Source organism: Chlamydotis macqueenii, chromosome 10 (genome assembly GCF_036417535.1).
Source record: "Chlamydotis macqueenii isolate bChlMac1 chromosome 10, bChlMac1.mat, whole genome shotgun sequence".
NCBI classification, from domain to species: Eukaryota; Metazoa; Chordata; class Aves; order Otidiformes; family Otididae; genus Chlamydotis; species Chlamydotis macqueenii.
This window is the reverse complement of record NC_141565.1, coordinates 12,343,129-12,363,377: the sequence shown is the minus strand read 5'-3', so window position 1 is coordinate 12,363,377 and position 20,249 is coordinate 12,343,129. Positions and strand designations below refer to the sequence as shown.

At 41.1% G+C, this 20,249-nt stretch overlaps 1 protein-coding gene across 1 annotated transcript in view; it reads right to left on the bottom strand.

Annotated features, from left to right (window-relative positions):
* Positions 1 to 437: 437 nt before the first annotated feature.
* The window catches only part of LOC104481846 (netrin-4), a 49,665-nt gene continuing 29,853 nt past the window's right edge, over positions 438 to 20,249 (bottom strand). Inside the window, exons 4-10 of the mRNA XM_010123161.2 lie at positions 15,878 to 16,004; positions 15,002 to 15,190; positions 6,937 to 7,150; positions 6,043 to 6,179; positions 4,973 to 5,041; positions 3,667 to 3,837; positions 438 to 2,579 (exon numbers count right to left, since the gene is read on the bottom strand). Of these exons, the coding sequence (XP_010121463.2) occupies positions 2,443 to 2,579; positions 3,667 to 3,837; positions 4,973 to 5,041; positions 6,043 to 6,179; positions 6,937 to 7,150; positions 15,002 to 15,190; positions 15,878 to 16,004 (1,044 nt within the window). The 3' untranslated portion in view covers positions 438 to 2,442. The remainder of the gene's footprint in view (positions 2,580 to 3,666; positions 3,838 to 4,972; positions 5,042 to 6,042; positions 6,180 to 6,936; positions 7,151 to 15,001; positions 15,191 to 15,877; positions 16,005 to 20,249) is intronic.

Sequence of the window (20,249 nt, the reverse complement as noted above, 5' to 3'; positions counted from 1 at the left end):
CCACCTCCTTTTGAGATCTGAAATGTGTGATATATTGATAGCTATCTTGTTTGCATGCAATGGTGTCTGCATTTGGTATCTATTAATCACTGTTTTATAGTGGGCCCCAAGAGAACACACCAGGGTATCAATATTCTTATTCCAAATAGCAGTAGCTAGAAATGCTTGTAAATGGCCATGTTAAAAAATAACTTTCATCCACAGAAGGGAACTGCACAGATGTTTACCCTCCCCACAAATCACCAATCTGGCACAAAAAGTGGAATACGTGAGTTTGTTTTAATATGGTACTGATTATAAACCGAAGTGGAATATGATCATCATTAAATAAGATCCCCTACAGGTAAAATAGCCTGTGTTGTAAAAGATGTTTCTTAGCTTAGTTCTAAACCTACACTTGATTTTCATTTATTCTGAGAGACCCTTTGAGAACAGACTGTAAATTCATGTACACATCTTTATTTTTATTGATATTTGAAAGAGAACTAGTCAATCTTTGTTGTGAGACAATTTCTGGAGACAGTAAAGAAAGCAGTTGCTATGCTCTTAATTTCTGTAAGCTGACATTTCAAATTAAGCCAAATTCCTCGGTTAAAAAGTGTTTTATTGCATTAATTAAATGGCTTGTTGGAGATGCCACATTGTTGGATATGACTTTAGGTAACAACAAATAAATAATGAAGTGAAAGTGGGAAAGCAGTGGCAATGGAGGAGGGGAGACTTTCTGAAAAGAAAGGAGGAAGAAACACTGCTTATACACTGTTGGGAGAAAAATAGGGCTTTTACGTTGTGAATATCTGCCTGTTATCCACTTCAGAATGAGTTGAGAATTTTTTTGCTGTTCAAGCAATATGAAGTCAAAAGGAAAATGGGGACAAATGGAATGAAAGAAGCTGGTTTTTCAGGTTCCCAGTGATAGAGAACAAACTGATAGCCTAACTTGTACACTGGAACTTCCATCCTTCTGCATTATATTAGGTTTTTCTAGATTCTCCATGTGCCAGTCAGACAGTATGAAATAAAGATACCTCCTCTTTCCTGAGAGCATTACAAAATTCTAGACATGGAGTGGAAATATGCAAAAGTAGCATGTGTGCATGCTTTTTCCTCTGTAACTGAAAGAATAGACTGACTCAATATAATTTCTGCTTTATGTGATGAGGGAATGTGCTCCAACCAGCTTCAATTGATTGTGAATCCTTAAACAGGGGACATAGGTCTTAAACTACAATTTCCTCAAAATACTGTGTTAGGGAATGATTTAAGTAGCTACCTCTTAATTAATTTAGAAAAAATGCTTTTGCAGAACAGAACTATTTTTAACTAGAGTGCAGATGTTACCACTCCTATACTTCTGTGGAGGGAAAGATAATGCCCAGGCACAATAGGAAGGAAACGTAGCTTCAGTGTCTTAACCTGAAGTGTGACCAAGAGAAATAAAGCAGAATGAAAGCATTAAGTATAGTCAAATGCCAGTGATCTTGAGCACAGTGTGAATAGCCAGGTTGCTCTCACAGTAACTATAGCTACCTCATTTAATACAGAGTCCAGCCAACCCATTTACCACCTCCTGCTTCTGCCTTGTACCTTTTGTAGTGTTACAATCTCTGCACTAGAGCAGCTTGCATGTTTTGGCTCTTTCCTAGTGTAAGGCTAGGAAGGCTAGTGGTAATTGCTGTGAAAACTTTTTGGTGTTACAGATTAAACTACTACAGCAAAAGCAAAATGACCTTAGAGAGCAAGGGTTGGATTTGGACTCGAGTTTGAGCCAAGGTGTTTTCTGCAGCAGACTTCAGCGCTATGCATTGATGATAGCAGTGTATATCTATAAAGGATCTTGTTCCAAGCCAAGTCACACTAGTTTGTTTCTGCTCAGCAATGGGATAATAATTGCCTTCTAGAAAGCAACCTGTTATATTGGCATAATTGTAGTTTGATGTTAAATCCACCTGAGCTCCTTTAAATAAGTATTATTTGACATGCTTGTTTAGTATTATGCCACTTGTCAACTTGAAAGAAATTGCTGCCTGTTAGTGGTTACTTGAAAAAAATCTACACCCAAGTAATGAATGCATTATGTAAGCAGCTTATACAAGTTAATATCAGGCTCTGACCTGAAGTATGGAAACACTAATCCATATCTTTAGTTTTGCCTTGTAAAATGATTCTCTAGCTGCGTGGAATCAGGCTCAAATTAAGAACTGACTTGTAACCTATGTATGCTGCACTAGTTAATTTTGTATGATAAGGCTGTGCATTTTTTGAAAAAAGTAGTCATGTCCCAGGTTTCCTGTCTAAGCATGTGAAAGGACAAAGGATGTGAAGTCTGCTTTCATCACTTCAGCTGGGAGCATGTTGAATGGGAATACATGAACTACCTACACCTTTCACTGCAGTGTTACTAAAAGGCAAAGTTCAGCACTGTAACTTTTGAAGCAGAAATTATTTGCACCCTATTCGAAGAATATCTGATACTTGTTTCCCCAGATATGCTTTCCAGGGTTTCACCAGGCTGTTCATGTTCACAAGGAGTTTGCTGGTCCTAGAGTCCTCCTGGCCTGCTATAAGATAATCAGTACCTAGTTTAAAAAAAAATAAAGGAAAAACTTCAGTCAATAAATAGAAGAAAACATAACTAAATGCAGAATTTCTGTATTTCAAAAGCATCTGACACGTAGTGTCTTAGCCAGCTTCCTCCAGTTCATGCATGTGACACCTTATATGTAAACATAAACATATGTGCATGCTGTCAGTGCTGACTCCTGGGCACACAGGTTCAATGTTCTCATATGCTCAGGAATTACAGCTACACAGAGATTTAGCTCCCATGGCCTTACTGCTTACAAGTTCAACACCTCCATGCACAGATAAAGAGGTTTGAGTCTGATCTGTCTGACGATTGTTTTGAGCCATTGTAACTGTGTGTTTCGGCAGCATTACTCCTGGCTTGTATAGGTATGATGAGTGGCAGAATTGGATCTGAACAGATGTGGAAGCTGGTATTATATATGGAAATAATAAATAGTAAGCCAGACTTCCTAGGTTATAACCTTACAATACAGGGACCAGAGCCCCAAAAAGAGATCTTTGAACAAAAAATTGGGTGACTACACATGGAGTCAAGAAATAAGTGCTACTAATAATTGTGTCAGTACCTTAGTAGGCGTATAAGCAGTCTTTGTGCTGTGTTAACTGTAGTAAATAAAATTCCCTCACTGATCAGAATTTATAGAAACAGGTGCATCCATGGCAAGTTATGTGTGAGGTTATGCACACAGATCTGCAGGGAGCTGGTGGCTGCTACTTATGCCTCTGTCCCCTCCTGCCACTACTGCCCTCCTTCTTGAAAGTTGTGTGCTAGGAAGAAACTGCTAATGCTTGTATAGAAAGGAGAGTGTAAAAGCCCCAAGAAGAGAGGAAAAAGTAAGGTTTCCACCATGAGTCAGGGCATACTGTGATGTTGGGGCAGGGGCTCAGTCAAACAATGTATTGAAAACTGCAGAACTGCAATGGTGGGGACCTGTCCGTAGCTTTAATTTATATCAGGAAGCAATGGCATAACACCTGTGTCTCTAGCATCTAAATTTCTGAGCTGTATGTCTTCAGCTCAGAAAAATCTAGTAAACATTCTTACTAGAAAATACCTAGTAAGCATTCTTGCCTTACCAGGATTGAGAATGGGACATGTACATCCCCTGTTGGTCCAGGATTCTGGGTAAATGCTTCTGTTGCTTCGAGCAATTTTCACTTTGCCTGATTTCAGGACCTTCTTCACTTTCACAACAACTTCTGCATGGGTCCCTTTGTCATGAGCTGATAGGATTCTTGCTTTTATCACTGCCAGAAGACATCAAAAGAGAGACCAACAGTGAATTTCTAATTAAATTTTGGTTTATGCTACCCAAAGGTAAAATTTTAACACCTTGAAAGAAGACATAAAAAAATGCTGCATTTGTACAGAAAGTGCATTCCAATGCTTATCCACTTCAGTCATGGTTCTTCTAAATAAATTTGTAGAAGAAAATCTAGATTTTTCTACTGCAGTAGTTAACCAATCCTTTCACCATGCTATTTAGAAACTACTTTTTAATGGGTTAATGTCAAACACTTGGAAATCATAGAAAAGCACTTGCTTGTATACATAGGAAGGATGGAAAAAACAGATCAACAGCTGGTTCTACGTGCACTGATTCTAGTCTTTATATTTTGCAGTTTGATTACTTGTGTTGAAATTTAACACTGGCCTCTCAAAAATTATGTCCTTTGGGAAGGGGCAGTCTGCTCTACAGGCAGGAAGTCAGGAAGTTTCCCATCAGACTGCAGGCGTGTCACATGGCTAAAATTCCGTGGTTGGACGACAAACCAAAGAAGGCATTTTTGTTTTGTAGCCTGACATCTGGTTGCCATGATAAATTTATGTGCCTTTAATTTAATAGGATCCCGTAACTTTTTGGGAGGGTAGTCTCATCTAGATCAGTCCCACAAGCAGGCTTTGTTGTGTCATGATACAAGCACATCAGACCTTTGGATCCAGAGCTTTCCTTTCTTGCTTCATGTGATGGCATAAACCAGGTGTTCATGAACCACACTATTATTACATTCTTGGTAAACGAGCATGGCCATTTGAACCTGCATAATGAGTGCAAAACCAATAGCAGTTTAGATGCACAGTTTTTATCATTTATTCTTTGTGTAGAGGCCAACCACTCCACTGAGTTACAATTCTATTCTAGCACTCGTGCTGCTGGAAGCTAACTGGGTGGAAAGGAGACACCATGGAGTCTTGCATGAAAAGCGGTATTCAGTTCTGATCAGAAGCTGGATGTGGCGCTAAACAGAAAAGGCAGAGGAAATCCTACCTCTTATTTCATGACTTAGCCAGTCCCGTCATTTTTCATAGCTATCAGCTAATAACATGCATAGAGAGAACATTGTGAAATTATCATACCTGGAGGGCATGTCACCCACTTACCATAAGCGTATTTCATTTGGCAGAAGTCAGTGACGCTTCCAAGCACTTTTTCTTTGCACACACACTTTTCTAGCAGGGGAACCACAGAATACAAAGGGTTGGAGAAGAGCCAGGACATGAAAGAGAAAAGAAAAGCAAATTATACTCAGTTATAAAGTTATGTGTATATAGCTTCCATAATCTGGATGGACCTTAAGAGTAAGTTTGAGAGTGAGCTCAGTTATTTGCAAATCTGTTTCTTGTTAGACGATACAATAATCGTTCTGAAATCTGATCAGTACTGTCAAGTAAAAGGCAGCCCTCATGGGGTTTATTGTACAGTTAATAAACTGGTACTTGTAAGAATCAGATCCAGGTGTAAATTATGTAAGTAACAATGACTTTGTTCCATCCTGTAAGCTAAGAAATGCTGATCCTTGCTGTATTAAGGTAACATCTCTCTCAGAAAAGTCAAGGTACGCAATAGGTGGCACTATTACCTCTGGCTTTTACAAAGCCAGTGATGTTGGTAAGTGCTGACCTTCACACATTTAAGTGTGAGCTATTGAAGTATTAAAGGCTGCACCTCATTCTGTAAGCCTACTTACTTTGTAACTTTAGCTGGATACTGTATACTTTAGTTTCTCTCCTGAACTGTTGCGCCATGAGGAATATCTTACTCTTAAAATCACTTGCATTCCACCCCAAAGGTGGTGCACGTCAGTGACGGCTCACACGATCTTCTTACAAACAGCATTTGAAGTTCTGAACTGCAACCGAATGCTTGAGAAGGAGCTGTGTAAAATCATAACCATTATGACTATAATTATGACAACAAAAGGAGAGTATGTTTTCTGCACAGTCTTATTTGTGACTTAGCAAATTCCAAAACCAAAGCTGGATAGTATTGTTGGTTTGGAAAATAACAGTGTAAGTATAATCATACCCTATATCATTCAGATGGGCAGATGATGCCAACAGGTAGGGTACAGACAAGCTAGAGATGAGTGGGGGAATTGAAGTTGGGGTGGAGAGAAGAAAGAACTGGCACTGAGTGAAGTTACTAAATGTTCCCAGACTCTGAGCTGTACCTGGGTGCCTCAGTGCAGAAAATCCCTGCTCATGGTCGTTCCATTTCCACTCCTCTTCACTGTCGTTGGTTGGCACTTGCACGAGGTCAGGGATTCGTCCCCCAATGGGGATGTTAAAGAATGGCTCGTTGTCATAGCTGGGGGGACACATAAAACAGAAGGCTTGGTGAGGACAGGAGGTGGGTGGGAAGCAGTTGTTTGTAGCACGTGCCTGCATCCAGGCAGCTGAGCTTGCGTTCTTCAGTGCAAATAAGAGCAAAATGCCATTTAGAGAGATCCCAAGATCTAGGCTTTTATTTAGGCCTTGCCACTGCTGACTTTGCATTTTAAAAAGTAACTATGTATTGGGCCTTTTTTGCTTTTGTTTGTTTGAGGTTTTTTTACTGAATTAAGTAACTCAAAGTTAGTGACCACTTGATGTCACCAGGAACTGAGGACACTTGCAGTCACTCAGCAAATCATGGGATTTCTGTACTGATTAATGCATCTTTGGGGTAGAGATGCCTGCTCTCTAGAAACAAGAAGGAGACCTTGACATTCATTTTACCCTGGGCACAGATGAGAGGCAAGCTCTCCAGACTCCTCCATCTATTTCCAAGGCAAACAGGTGTATTTGAAGTTGCTGTACATACTTCCACGGGGTTGTGGAGTTGCCTATTATTACCGTAAAAAGTCATCATTTCAAGATTGCCTTGGGTAATACAATGAACTTAAAAGTGTGCCAGCCACCAAACAGAATCTAAGAAGCCTTTAATAATTTACAGCCACCTTTTCAAATGATTGTGCACCCTCCAGCATCCTCCAATTACTGTTATTGCTGCAGTATTTTAGTTAATCTTTGTTTCATTTCACAGAATCCCATCTCAAAGTGAACCCAAAGGAGGGCTTCTTTACCCATTGAAACAGTTTCCAGTATGCTGGTCGCAGTCTCTGGCACAGTCACAAGGGCGACAGCCATTTTCTCCAAAGCCCCAGTAGCCCATGAGACATCTATCGCAGTTGGGGCCCGCCACACCTGGCTTGCAGTAGCAGAATCCAGTCTTGGGGTGGCATCGCCAGCTTCGGCTGAAAGTTGCGTTGGCTGAACCCATTGGCTGGCAGGAGCAAGCTATGGAGATACGGTAAGAGGTGACTGAGATTATGTGCCCAGGGGTCATCTGGTTAAGCGACATTTTTTGTAAGGCTGATAAACTTGTGCCCTCTTCCTTATGCTCGGTATTTTTATGTCAGAACTAGTAAACATTGTATTGTCAGCCTATATTTGTAATATTCTTTTTTATTTTTGACTCATTAAGCACAGCAAAACAAATACAACTGAGACTCATTTATGTGTAAAAGTAAATTCTTCCCTACCACACAAATCTGGAGCATGCAGGGTTTTGAAGCAGTGGCAAGAAGCCTCCACTGTCTTCATTTTTAAAGCGGCTTGCAGGTGATTCACTTTAAAAACATTTTGCAAAAAGATTCACTAGCATGGACGAGGTAAAAAAAGTATAGCTATTGCTTATGTTGTCTTTCTTGTGAACACAGAGATCACAAAACTACTGTTTCCTCTTGGGCCAGATGCAGCTTATACAGGTGGTTCAGATGACCTGAAACATTTTTTCTATTTCAGCCTCCAAAGGGTCCACAAATTTCCTTCAGTGCGAGTTCTAAGGGACATATCTCACCACGCAGTACTGTGTGTGTGTAAGGGAACTGATGACATTTATTGTACAAACACATGGAACAGACTTGTTATAAGGAAGGTGGACAGAAGAGAGAAGATCTCTAAACTCACTAGACGTATTTTACATGTAGCTAGGGACGAGCAAATAGGAGGAAAAAACCCAGATCTTTCTAATGCTATTAGTTTGACACCAGCCTGTGCAACTCAGGGCAACTTGGCAGTAAAACAGATAGTTACAGCTCCTCTGGGCAACTCTGCCTTCACAGACAATAAATTGTTGTAATCCCATGCCACCAGTACTTTCCCAATGTGACAGCATCAGCAAGTGAGGTGGAAAGTCATATACAAAAAGTGGTGCAAAGCCAACACAGTTGACTCCTCTCCATCAGGGCAGAGGCTAGCGAAGATGGTCAAGCCTTGTGCCAACAGCTCTGCAGAGGTAGAATACAAGCAATAAACATACCCACTCATTTCTGATATTCAAACAAGTTTGATTAAAATGAGAACTGAGCTAAACTCCAGGCCTTCGTATTTCAGCTCTTTTGTATTAACAAAGCAGCGTGCTCTGGCTTTTGCTTCAGCAGAGCACTGAAAAGCAAATGCATCACTGCTTCATCCATCTGGAAGAGGGCAGAAATAAAAATCTTGTGGCTAAGACCTGCTTTAGCAGAGATTTCAGTTAAATGTTGGACACCCAAGGTGTTTAGATAGTTTGGATCATGGGCCAACCTTTTGGATGCTTATCTGAACCAAACATGATCTCCAAAGCTTTTGAAGTTTGCCCATCATTGCTTCTAATCAAACTACTTTTCTTCATGAGCTCACAGATAAGAGACCAAATGAACACTCTGATTCCACGCGTCCTTTTCCAAGGAGAAGGGAGAAGTATATGACTATAAAGAGTGTCAAGCGTAGGAGGGACAGATTCACTTCCGTCTGCAACCTTCTATTTGGTGCTCAAGAAAAGAAAATATGTATTTTGAAAATAGTACAAGAAAAAGGGTAAGCAATTTTGTTTAAAGGGCATTTCTCTTATGATCTGCTTACCACATAGTTATTTTTTTTACCATGGCCTGTGTTCTTTATGCCAATATTTTTAATAATATTATTACACTCTGCTGTAGACGGATCTCAGTCCGTTGTTTTCAAGGGACACTAGCACAATAGCCTAAGGACAGAAAATAAGCGTGCTGTCATGGGCAATGTACTCAGCACAATGAGCTGGTTGGCGGATGGCAGCAGGCTCGCCTGTTTGCCACAAAGCAGTCTTGACTTTGGGAGCAAACCCAGGGATTTTGCTGTCAGTTCTGGAGAGCAGGTGTAACAATGAAGCACTCATTAGCACTGACAGTTTCAAAGGCAAGTTCTGGTTTGTTGCTGGTCAATTTGAATTATTTTTGCCCAGATTTTTACAGGGCTGACTACATCACCCTGAAAGAGGAGACAGTTCCATCCATCACTGAAAAAAATGGATGTCAGATTTGGGGATAAGGAGGGGAAACACATGCTTCCTTTACTGCAGACAGGTCTGAACCACAAGAAGTAAGAGGTTGCCAACATCTGGGTTGGCTTGAATCCAGGTTTCTGATTTCACTGTAATATCTCTGTATGTAGGATCTACTTGTAGAGTTTTAACCTTAAGTTTCTTATATTTCTGCAACGTCTGGGTCTGTCTTTATTCCGACCTTACTTCTGCTTTTCAGGTTTCACCAGTTAGGGTCACATAACAGATAGGTAAATTATTAGCATCATTAGACTACGTATCACCGACTGAAACTAGGATCTTCATTCAAGAAGATGAGACCTTCTCCCATCCTGTTGCTAAGGGAAAGTATTGCAGGACAGTGACTGATGGCATTGCAGAAGCTGATGAGGAGGTAGGAAAAAAGTGCTTTTTTCTTTTTTTCTCCTTCATTTTGGGGACACAGTTCAGGACAGCTAGTGTTCACAAATGAAGTGTGGGGCATATTCCCCAGTTAAAAACTGGGACAGCTTCTGGTGGATCAGAAAGCGAATTGAATCAATCAATGTACAACACTTTCAGATGAGTTATACAAGTGGCTTGCAAATGCTTTACTCAGTCTGTGTTTATTTAGCATTTCAGCTTGGGTGTGTACATTGTCTGGCTTCCACAGTATTACGGCCAAAATCCCAGTTGTGCATCTAAGGTAACTCCCAAAGTAAGAGCCCACATGCCACATGCTGAAGGGGCAGCTGTTGATGTCTGGGTTTTATCTGTTTAATAGTACCATAGATTTGCAGATAAACCTCACAATTTAAGAAACATAAAAGTAAGTTTCCAAAACCTCATTCTTTTACATTTCCCAATATCTGACAAAACAGCATCTTTCCCTGCTGATTTTTTGCTTCTTTTCTCTTGGCAAACCCTAGTTTTCTCTCCATCCGCCTCCCTGTCTAACAAAACACCAGCCGACATGACAATGGCCTTGTTTGTCAAAGGCATCATCAATTATGTTAGGGACGGTGTGCAGACAGTTCTGGCACAGAAATGGCTGGTTTATTTGGGTTCTCCCCTTGACAGCAGTGTAATGAAAACTTTCATTATTGTACTTTAGAATTGGCTATCAGTCACAAAGTATCAGAAAGCATCCTCTTGCCTTTTAGTCTCACTCCTATACTAAGTGTTTTTGGGGTTTTTTTGTTGGTTTGGTTTTGTTTTCTCAGAAACTACTGTAAAAAGAAGGAGACAAGGAATAATGAAAAATGAATAATTCATACAGCAGTCTCCACACAAGTCCTCAATAAATCTGTCTGCCCTCAGTACAGCTGTCTTTCTCATGTAATTAGACACAGATGTAAAATATAACATTGGTTGCAACAAAATGCTCCAAACTTATAGGAAAATAGCAAGTGCTCCAAGTAATTCCGTGGACTTTGAGGTATCTTGCCTTAAACTTCGGTCTAGTAATACTGCATAAGGTATAGCTATGAGCAGACTCTGGCTATTTGATGAAAAACAGGCAAAATGAAAAATCAAACAAAGCCTTTTGAATCTGAAATATATACACGTGCATCTTCGGAGCATGTGACCAAATCAGGGCAATTTCTAAAGCATGTCAGATGTGGGGATTGACTAAGCCAATGATGTTGCTTAAATGAAGGAAAGAAGATAGACAGCTGTGTGTGTGGTCAGGGCTGATTAAGACAGACTTTGAACCAAGATGTGATCAGGCCTTTGTGATATTACAATTAGAAGTTCACTCCCTCTGCTCAGAAATAAAAGGATGAGAAGCAGAGCTTTTCAGAGTATGTGTGTGTGCATGTGCATCTGGGCACATTTTAATTTTCAACCCTTGTGCTTAGATTAAAAAAAAAAAAAAAAAAAAGAAATCTTGTTTTCCTGGAGACCCTTTTTAATGGGCCTACATGCCTGCTTTATTTTTTAAGCTAAGCAAAGGGTGAGTACAAAAGATGGTGCCATTTCAGAAGAATCCTTTAAGCCTCCAAATAAGCCACAGGAAAGAGCCAAGGATACAGCAGTTTTTCTAATCATTGGTTAGGAAACGATTAGGCTTCCGAGTCAAAGCTCCCATACAAGTCTATATCCGAACTACTTAATCCTGTGTTGTCACCCCCAATAACAGGCAGGTGTGTGCCTTGCTCTGGGGCTCTTTTCATGCCTGCCTTTTTTTTTTTTTTAGTATAGATCTAAGCAGTCTCAAAACAAGGCTCTGCACACGACCTGGCTTTCGTTCATCCCCAGCTGCTAGGAACAGGAGAAGCAAAGGCATCAGAGGCAGGCTACCTCTGCAAACAAAAAGGAACAGCAGGTTCACATTTACATGTAAAATTTCAACAGTTTGTTTTTTTTTTTTTTTCAACAGAATGTCTTTGCAGTCTCACATTGGAGGGTCAGCGAAGGGTGGTTTGGACAGTGCCAGGACATCCAATTGTTATACAACTTTTTTTTTTTTCCTAGCAGTGATTAAGAGAGAATGCTGTTCATTATTATGACTAATGCTTAAAGACTCTTTCTGGGCCTGGGCAGTGTTCTGTTAACTTTCTGGGAGCCTGAGGGGGATGTCACAGCTGAACCTAGACTTTGCTCTGGATGGCAGAGCACTCTTCAAGCGTGCTTTCTCAAAGGGATTAGCCCAGCATTTCATTCAGCTTTTTCATCAGATTTCCTTTCCCAGCTCAGTATCTACTGTTCACAAGGGTCACATTTTGAACTCCCACTAAGGTTTGTTCCCTCTGAATTCAAAATGGGAAGCTGAGGACCAGGTTGCTCTCGCCAAAATCATCCATTCAGTCTGCTCTTTGCAGTTTATTACTGCTTTGCAGCACTTGCCTGGAGAGTGGGTTTTTCATTTAGTGTTGTTAGTCTGGCACTGTTTGTGTGGTTTTCTCAAAGTGAGATGATGCCTTGGAATTGGTACATTTAAATCCTCACAAACATGCTAATCCAGAACTGGCAGCTCTTCAATTTATGATCAGCAGGCTGAGGTATGACAGTAATGTACCTGGTTGTCCACCGTCTCATTTCTTACGTATTAGCAATGCTCAAAACAGTAACTGTTTTTTACTGAGTAACTAGAGCTGGTTTCAGTGTCACACAACCTGAACAATGTACTCAGACCACACCACATTAATTTTAATAGCAATGCAAGTTTTACAACATAAAGAATGAAGAAGAGGGCCTCTATCTTACATTCTGCTGGAGGCATTTCAGTTTAATATCAGCTCTAGGCATAAGGAGCTGATGGTGGTCCTGGAGGTGAAATCTTCCCTCTGTCAAACTGAGTCTGCTCTAACCAAAACAACTCTGCCTGTGTGCGCTGGTGTTTCTGGTTTTGGTGTCACTGATAATAACCAAAGTAGTGAAATGTTCCCTGAAAATTCTCAGCAGAAGTACAGCATAACACGAAGTGCACATTCATATACTGCCTGCAAACCACATGGGGAAGTGCTTGGGGATCAGTTCTTTCATCATACAAAACACTACCCTATTCAGGTAATTTGTCAAATGTCATTGTAGGAATTCTCCTCACCTTAAATAAAAGAGAAAAGGCACTGACTAACCACCCCCCTACCAGGTTTTTCAACTCTGTAGTTACATCTGCAGTGTCCCTTTTTCCACACAGGTACAAGCAGCGTGCACACATCAGTCTGCTGTAAAAGCTGAGGCTCTCTAGAGTGAACTGCAATACCCTTTCCTTGTATTTTGATAGGGTAAGCATTCATGCATTTCTTTACACGCTTCTAAAAGGTCCCACTGACTTGAATCGTGCACAGGCAGCATCACGCTTACCTATTTACAATAATACTGAATCAAACCCATTAGATTAATCTCAACCAACGAACCTGTAGTGCAGGCTAGTGATCCAAAATAGCTCTTAAGTCAAGGAAGAGAAATAGATATCCCACAGAGGGCAGTTCAACTCATCTCTCTCAGGCATCTATATTAGAATACAGTAAATCATTCCCTAGAGATCCCACTGTTTTTCCACTGACTGTACAGGGAGTCTAGAAAAGACACAGGACTTTCAGGTGGCTAAAGCAGGATGGCAGCTATCTAGGCCTGAGAATGCAAGTGAGAGTGGAAACAATTGCATTTGGGGGCCTTCTGCTGGCAGCAGCACGTTCCCAGGTGAAAGGAACATTATTGTGGTTGACTGGCTCGATAGGAATAAAGCTCTTTCAACAAGGTACATTTCTGAACGGTTTTTCTTTTGCTCTGCAGAGTATTGGCAGGAGGTATTGAGGCACCTGTAACCAGACCAGACAAAGGCAGGGGTAGAGTCAAGGTCTGATTTCATCCAGGCAGACTGTTCTAGGGTTTCCACGCAGATAGGCTGTATTTTCAAACAATGTTTTTTCCTCTTCCCTGCTCTCCAGTGCTCCTTGACTTTCATGGTTATCTAATATTACACCAATGTTGGTTACTACACCATCATCCTCCTGTTAAATACAAGAGTTCATACACAGATTCTTTCAGGTACTACGAGATTGAAAGCTAATCTTCTGGCACAACAATTTATTCTCATTACAGTATTTCCCTGTAGCAGATCTACTCAGAGTAGAAACAAGACTAGAAAGAGGCCACCACAGAGCACTATGGGATACAAGGTGAGTTAGATAAGCTCACCCCCAGCCCTGTCTGGTGATCAATGTTTGATGAATGCTGTGAAATTGAAAAGAAGGAGTCACGTGGAAGCCGTCTGTGCTGGCACTAAGATCCAGTGGAAAGAATACCAAAGAGGAGAAATATAGGCTGTGTTGTGCACATGTAGTTTAAGCAGTATCACAGGGCATACAGTCCTAGGGAGAGGAGTGTTTGTAACCTAGGTGTTTAAGAGGAATCTTGGTGAAGACCATCAAAGGGTCAGGAAAGCTTCAAAAGCACATGATGCCAATGGGCATAAGTATAGATGGCAGAGGATGAAATTCTCTGTGCTGGCAATTGATACCCGAGCTACAGGGAAGGAAAATTGTCCAAAGGGAGAAATGAAATTATGTATGTCGTTGGAAATAGCAACCTCTCAAATAGATGCCAGATGGAATCAGATGTGTGAAGCCTGGCAGAATACTCAGGAAATGTTTACATTAAGTAAGGGCGATTCAGGCTATGTTCCAGACTGGCTGGCTGCAAACAATCTTGATCCAGAGGCTGTACACCCACATTAGTGCCTCTATGCCTGAGTTACTTCCTAACACATCGTACTGAAGTGTTAATGAGGCAATTAGTTTGGGCAGAGCACCCCATAATACAGCTGTAGAATCCAGAGATAAGTCTCCGTGAGCTCTGATCGATTTGTTTCCAAGTGGCTATGCATGGTCTTATGCTTCCTGCACCTCCTGCAGCCATTTTTTATATATATATATATATATATACACACACACATATGTGTGTTTATGTGCACAGATGTTGCACAATCAAATGGAATTTAACAATAGCTTACACATAGGCACACACAGTCTTGAGAGATGCAGAAAAAAAAGAACAGCTAAATAAAATATGCCTCAAGAAAAAAGGAACCATATTGTTTTAAAATGCAAGCACAAGAAGAATTTACCTTTCTCCGTAAAGCAATGCATTTGGAGAACTGTAGCAGTTATCACAAAAAAAAATAAAATGTGTGATACCAGGGGAGAAATAGACACAGAAAATCAGGAAGATGACCTTGGATCAGTAAACTGTAGTTTAGGAAGAGAATACAATAAAGTGATAGTAGTACTCATGAGTTACTTCTATAGGAGTTACTGATTTCTTTCTTTTAATCATTCTTCCACAATTCGTCTTCACCACATGTAACAGTAGTCACTTACGTTTGCAGACCTCTGCAGAAGACATGGGTTTCCCTCTATCTCGGTAATACCCTGGTTTGCACCTTTGGCACCGATGTCCCTCTGTGTTATGCTTGCAGTTGTTGCAGACTCCACCACTGCGCTTTCCCGATGCCAGCCAAACACTCAGATCAAAGTGACAGCTATCAGCATGGTTGTGACAGCGACACTCTGGTAGGAAACAGGAGAATATATTTCAGGCTTATATAAGACAATATTGCTTATATAAGGGAATACTATTCAAATGGTATAATTTTCCTACTGTGAATCATGAAGGAACTATCTGAATGTAACACATTTCATCTACCTGCAATCCTTGATTTTATAAAAACTAGAAATTGCAACATGATGTGAGAGTCCCAGCAGGGTCTGAGAAGCTTGAGTGGTTGCAAGCTGTGTGGTATTCTTACAGTAAGACAAACCAATCTGATGGTATCATAAGCCCTGCACAAAACCCTGGAACGCTAAAACACATGAGGGGACATAGCTGCATGAAGAACAGATTTCTGCCTTGTAAGTGCCGCTTCCCAACAGCCCAAATGGGTCAACTGCAGTAAAACAACATGCATACTGAAGTTTTCCATCAGTGGCCAGCAACTTCTTCCCAGTTTCTGTAAGGGCACCATTAGTGTAAATCGATGGAAGTCTTTTTTTGTTAGGGAACTTTTTGTTAGGGAACTTTTTGTTAGGGAACTTTTTGTTAGGGAACTTTTTGTTAGGGAACTTTTTGTTAGGGAACTTTTTGTTAGGGAACTTTTTGTTAGGGAACTTTTTGTTAGGGAACTTTTTGTTAGGGAACTTTTTGTTAGGGAACTTTTTGTTAGGGAACTTTTTGTTAGGGAACTTTGCCTCACTTACTTCTGCATTCATTTGGCGCCCCTGTTTTTCCATCTGCTGGCTTCCAAGGCTGATCATTGTATAGCGGTGCACATTTCTCACAGTGGTCCCCTGTTGTGTTGTGTCTACACACACACTTCCCATGGACCTGTCAGGGGAAAGAGAACACATTCAAATAGCTACAAGCAAAAACATGGTGGAATGCTCAACAGCCTCACGAGAAGGTGGGACTTCTCCTGCACAATGCCCACACAGCTGCCTGGCTCTCTTAGGAAACCCACAGAGCCTGGAGCTTAGATGCATAACTTTATCTCTTCACTAATGATGTAGATTTTCCATCTATCTTCCATTTTAAATGCACGTGGAAACATTTTCTTTTTAACTCTTCAGCTGGCTACTTTACTACTACATTGATGAACAGCCTCTAGACTCTAAATTGGGTAAGCTAACACTGCTTATCTTGATTTACAGGTTCAGGGCAAGAGCATGAGCAGGCAGTCACCTCCGGGTAGCATCACATACACTCTTGGCTAGCAGAGTTGAGTTACAGGAGAGCACAGCCTAACAGAGGATGCTGGATCCTGTCTAATTTGACATTAACAGTGATCTGGAAGAGAGAGTAAGGCAATGAAATCACCATGAATTATTAAATTATAAATTGTTAGTTATAAATTGTTAGAAGAATGAGAAAGTAATCCTGGGCCTCTTAGCACAGTTAAAAATATAGCAAAAATATTAAACCTGGAAAAATACCAACCAGTATACCCACAGAAAAACAATCCAAACCACACATGAGAGGAAAGCACCAATGTTTGAAGAGACTTAGGTACAGTAGACACTAACCTACCAATTTACATATGAATATGCAAGGAATAGATTATGAGATAAAGCTCAGTAAAATTTTGGGCTGTGTAACTAAGAGCACTTTAACTCCAAGTAGAGAGGAAATGCAATACTGCATTCAGTTTTGAACATCTTATTAGCGGATAAATGAGAAATTGGAAGATATTCAACAAAAGTGAGTGAAAGCCACCTAAGCTAAGAAACAACAAAATATTTACAAATATTTGAGGAGGAAACAAAGAAGTGCAAAAACTAAAACTAGCTGAATAGCAGAGTTCTCTCTGTGACTATTTGCTTGAAAAATTACTTGAAAAAAGAACTTTCTTCCTCTGTACTTATCTGCCTTAATTGGAACACAGTTGCGAATTTTAATCATGGAAATAGTCTAATATATGTCAGTTTTGCAATGAGGTATTCACACTAGAAACCTGACCTTGGAAACTGAGCTAGTTCAGCCTTCAAAGCCTAGGTCACATTCTGCACTCATCACAAGAGAAGCTGCTAATTAGTGGTATGTATTTCACATGCAAGGAGCTTGTGCTAGAGTAGAAAATGCACAGAAATCAGGGACTAGACCGCTCTCCTTATGTGCACTGTTGAGGATGCTAAGCTCTGTAACCACTGTCACAGCTCTCGCCCACTGCATGTTACACAAAAAGCAGAGGCTGATATTTCATTTTGACTAGGGTGTGAATTCTATCTAATCCTTTAATCTCACCACTAATGTGAGTTCTATTTCTCCATCGTTTTTCCCGAAAGTCAGACTCTCCCTTTGCAGTCCCATCTTCCCCCACCTCACATAGCAGGTAGCTTGGGATCAAGAGAGAAACATTCAAAAGAGCAGTTGTGTGAATGCACTCCCCTGCCCCCAAACTCATCTCCCTGCAGCAATTTGCTCTCCGCTCCCCTGGTTTCTAATCCTCCCAGACCAGATATGTCATGTAGCTAGCAAAGGGGATAGGCTGCAGCTGATGCCATTGCCCCTCTACAGCCAGCTGGCAGATTTGCTGCTGCACAGAGCGGTTGGCTGCCTCCTCACGGAAGACTGAGCACAGACTTCAGGGTCTGCATTTCTGTCAGAGCTCAGCACCAGTAAACCTCAGGAGGATCCAGCATGTAGCACATGATGTGATGCCTCTCCAGACCTTTGTACAAGAAAGTCGTCCATGTTCAAAGCACTAAATAGGATGACAAATTACAGAGACAAAGACAACAATACTAATAAGCAACAGTGTCTGCTTTCTCCCTATTTGGGTTTGGCTCTTCAGGCTTATAAATTCCCCGCTGTGTATACAGTGACTGCTTTTCAGAAGCCATAGAACAGAGAAAAGGACCAGGAGTGGGAAAAGATAACAAGCCTGACCCAGAACCCTAAATTTCAATGTCCCCAAACTTTAGACTACCCAAACTTTACAACTCATTCCAAAATGAATCAGAACAAACATCTTTGATCCAGTCATTTCTTAGGAAAATGCTAGTGTAGTTCAATGCAAAATTGGTAAATTGGAGTTTTTAGAAATATGTATGTGAACTGTGCATTCACTATATAAAAAATTTAAATGAAATAAATGCTGAGATTGTACAGTTGGGAAAAGGCAGGATTAAACTATGCAATCTTGTTTTAACCTTGAATGACATGATCAAATATTCATTATTCCACAGGACCCTGTGCTTACAGTGCAGAGCACAGATGGTGTGAACACTCTGAACAATTATTCAAAAAGTAAACAGGAAAATTCAGTGAGAAAGGAAGAATCCAGTTGTTCTTTGGGGGTGAGTAGATGTGTTAAGTTTGCTCACTGGCCACTGGTTTGTTGCAAACTGTAGTTTCTGGAGGCTATCTAGGAATGGCATGTTGGGAGTAGGACAGAGGCATAAAGGAAGCTTCCTGCCTGTGATCCCTGCCGTTGAACAGTTTACCAAATATATGTGGAAGGATGACTGGCTTTGACAAAAGGGTTGAAAAGCCAGGCAGCCAGAAGTAAACAGTGGAGCTGGCATGGAACTTTTTTAGGAAGTGTTAGGTCTGAGGAGTAACTTTTTTTGTACAGGTTTAAGAATAAGGAAAAGAGAAGTGATGGGTGTTGGGGCAAATGTAAATGATACTGGAGGAGAAAGCAAGTCTGCTATGTGTTATCTCCGGATGAGTATCTGATAGAATATTTTTTCTGTGGAGAGTAATCTCACAGACAGCATTCACTGGTGAAAACAGCTAAGGAAGAAAGTGCAACATGAGGGGACACTGAAGTACAGAAAGGAGCTGGACATAAGAAGAGAACAGAGACACAGCTCAAGTAGAACACAGGCAAGAAAGGTGATTCATGGATGTAAGTGGCCATTGCAGAGAGACTGGTCAATGCAGGAGAAACTCAGCTGTGGAAGAGACATTACACTTAAGCATGATATGAAATAAGGGTAGGTAAGGTGGCTGTAAGTAACAAGAGACAAACAACTTGTTCTGCTAAAGAGGAAGAGATAGGAAAGGCAGCCAGAGACCAAAGTCCAGGAGGGAATAAGAACGAAATACAGGAAGCTGTCAGATAAAATAGGAAATGGGATATCTTCTTAGGGAGGGGAGAATGTGAGTCACACTCAACACCAACATGAGGAGAACAGGCACATCCCTGACTTGTTATTCCCTGCTGAAGTAAATCCGCTTCTCTCTCAAAAGTGGGTCCAAAAATCCAGAAGAGTGTGCTCTATACCAAATGCAAGATCTCAGGATGCACTAGCTCTCACAGGAACACAAAGATGATCACACTAAGGTAGAGAAAAATAGTCAGAGAATTACAGATTCAGCAGGATTACACTGATATTCTTCTATGCCCTAGAAAGCACATAGAGTTGCAGGAGGTAATGGTGATTAAGGAGATGATTGTCACAGAGCAGTTGCTCTGTAAGGGTTGTAAAGCTGTAAGCTGAGGGCTACCTCAGCACACAGGCTAAGCCCTTACTGAGGGGGAAGTGTGCTGAGCACAGAGGGCAGAGCAGGGAGCTGATACCCCAGTCCATTGACAGCCCCAGACACAGCAAGTGGATGGACCAGGGGCAACTCAGGAGCAGCAAGAGACAGGCCCAGAAATAAGCCCACAACGTGGATTTAAAGTCCATCCAGGATGTAGAATGAGAGACAAGCTGTAACACATCAGAGGGAGTCCACAAGGAGGGAAGGTACCTACAGCATATGCCCAAGGTCCATCCAGGAGGCAGGGCCAGAGGCAAGGTTGCACCCAGGCACATCTACAGCATAACTCAAACAGGGGCTCAGCCCAGGGCTAAGCTTAAATGGAGGCCCCAGGCCAATGGACAGAGAACATGGGTAGGAGTCCCAGGTGGGGCTGCTCAGGGCCGTTAAAGTCCTTTTAGCACCTTCAGGACCCTGATAATAGTCCTTTGGTTGCCACTGGATTAATGTAATTGGAAGCTTTAGGATATCTGACTACTTGGAGGCCATCTGAGGAAAAAAATACTTCAGCTTTCTAGATTTGGAGTTGGCAATCCAGGTGGAGGGAGTTTGAAAGCAATGTGTGAGGAACAGAGGCTTACATAG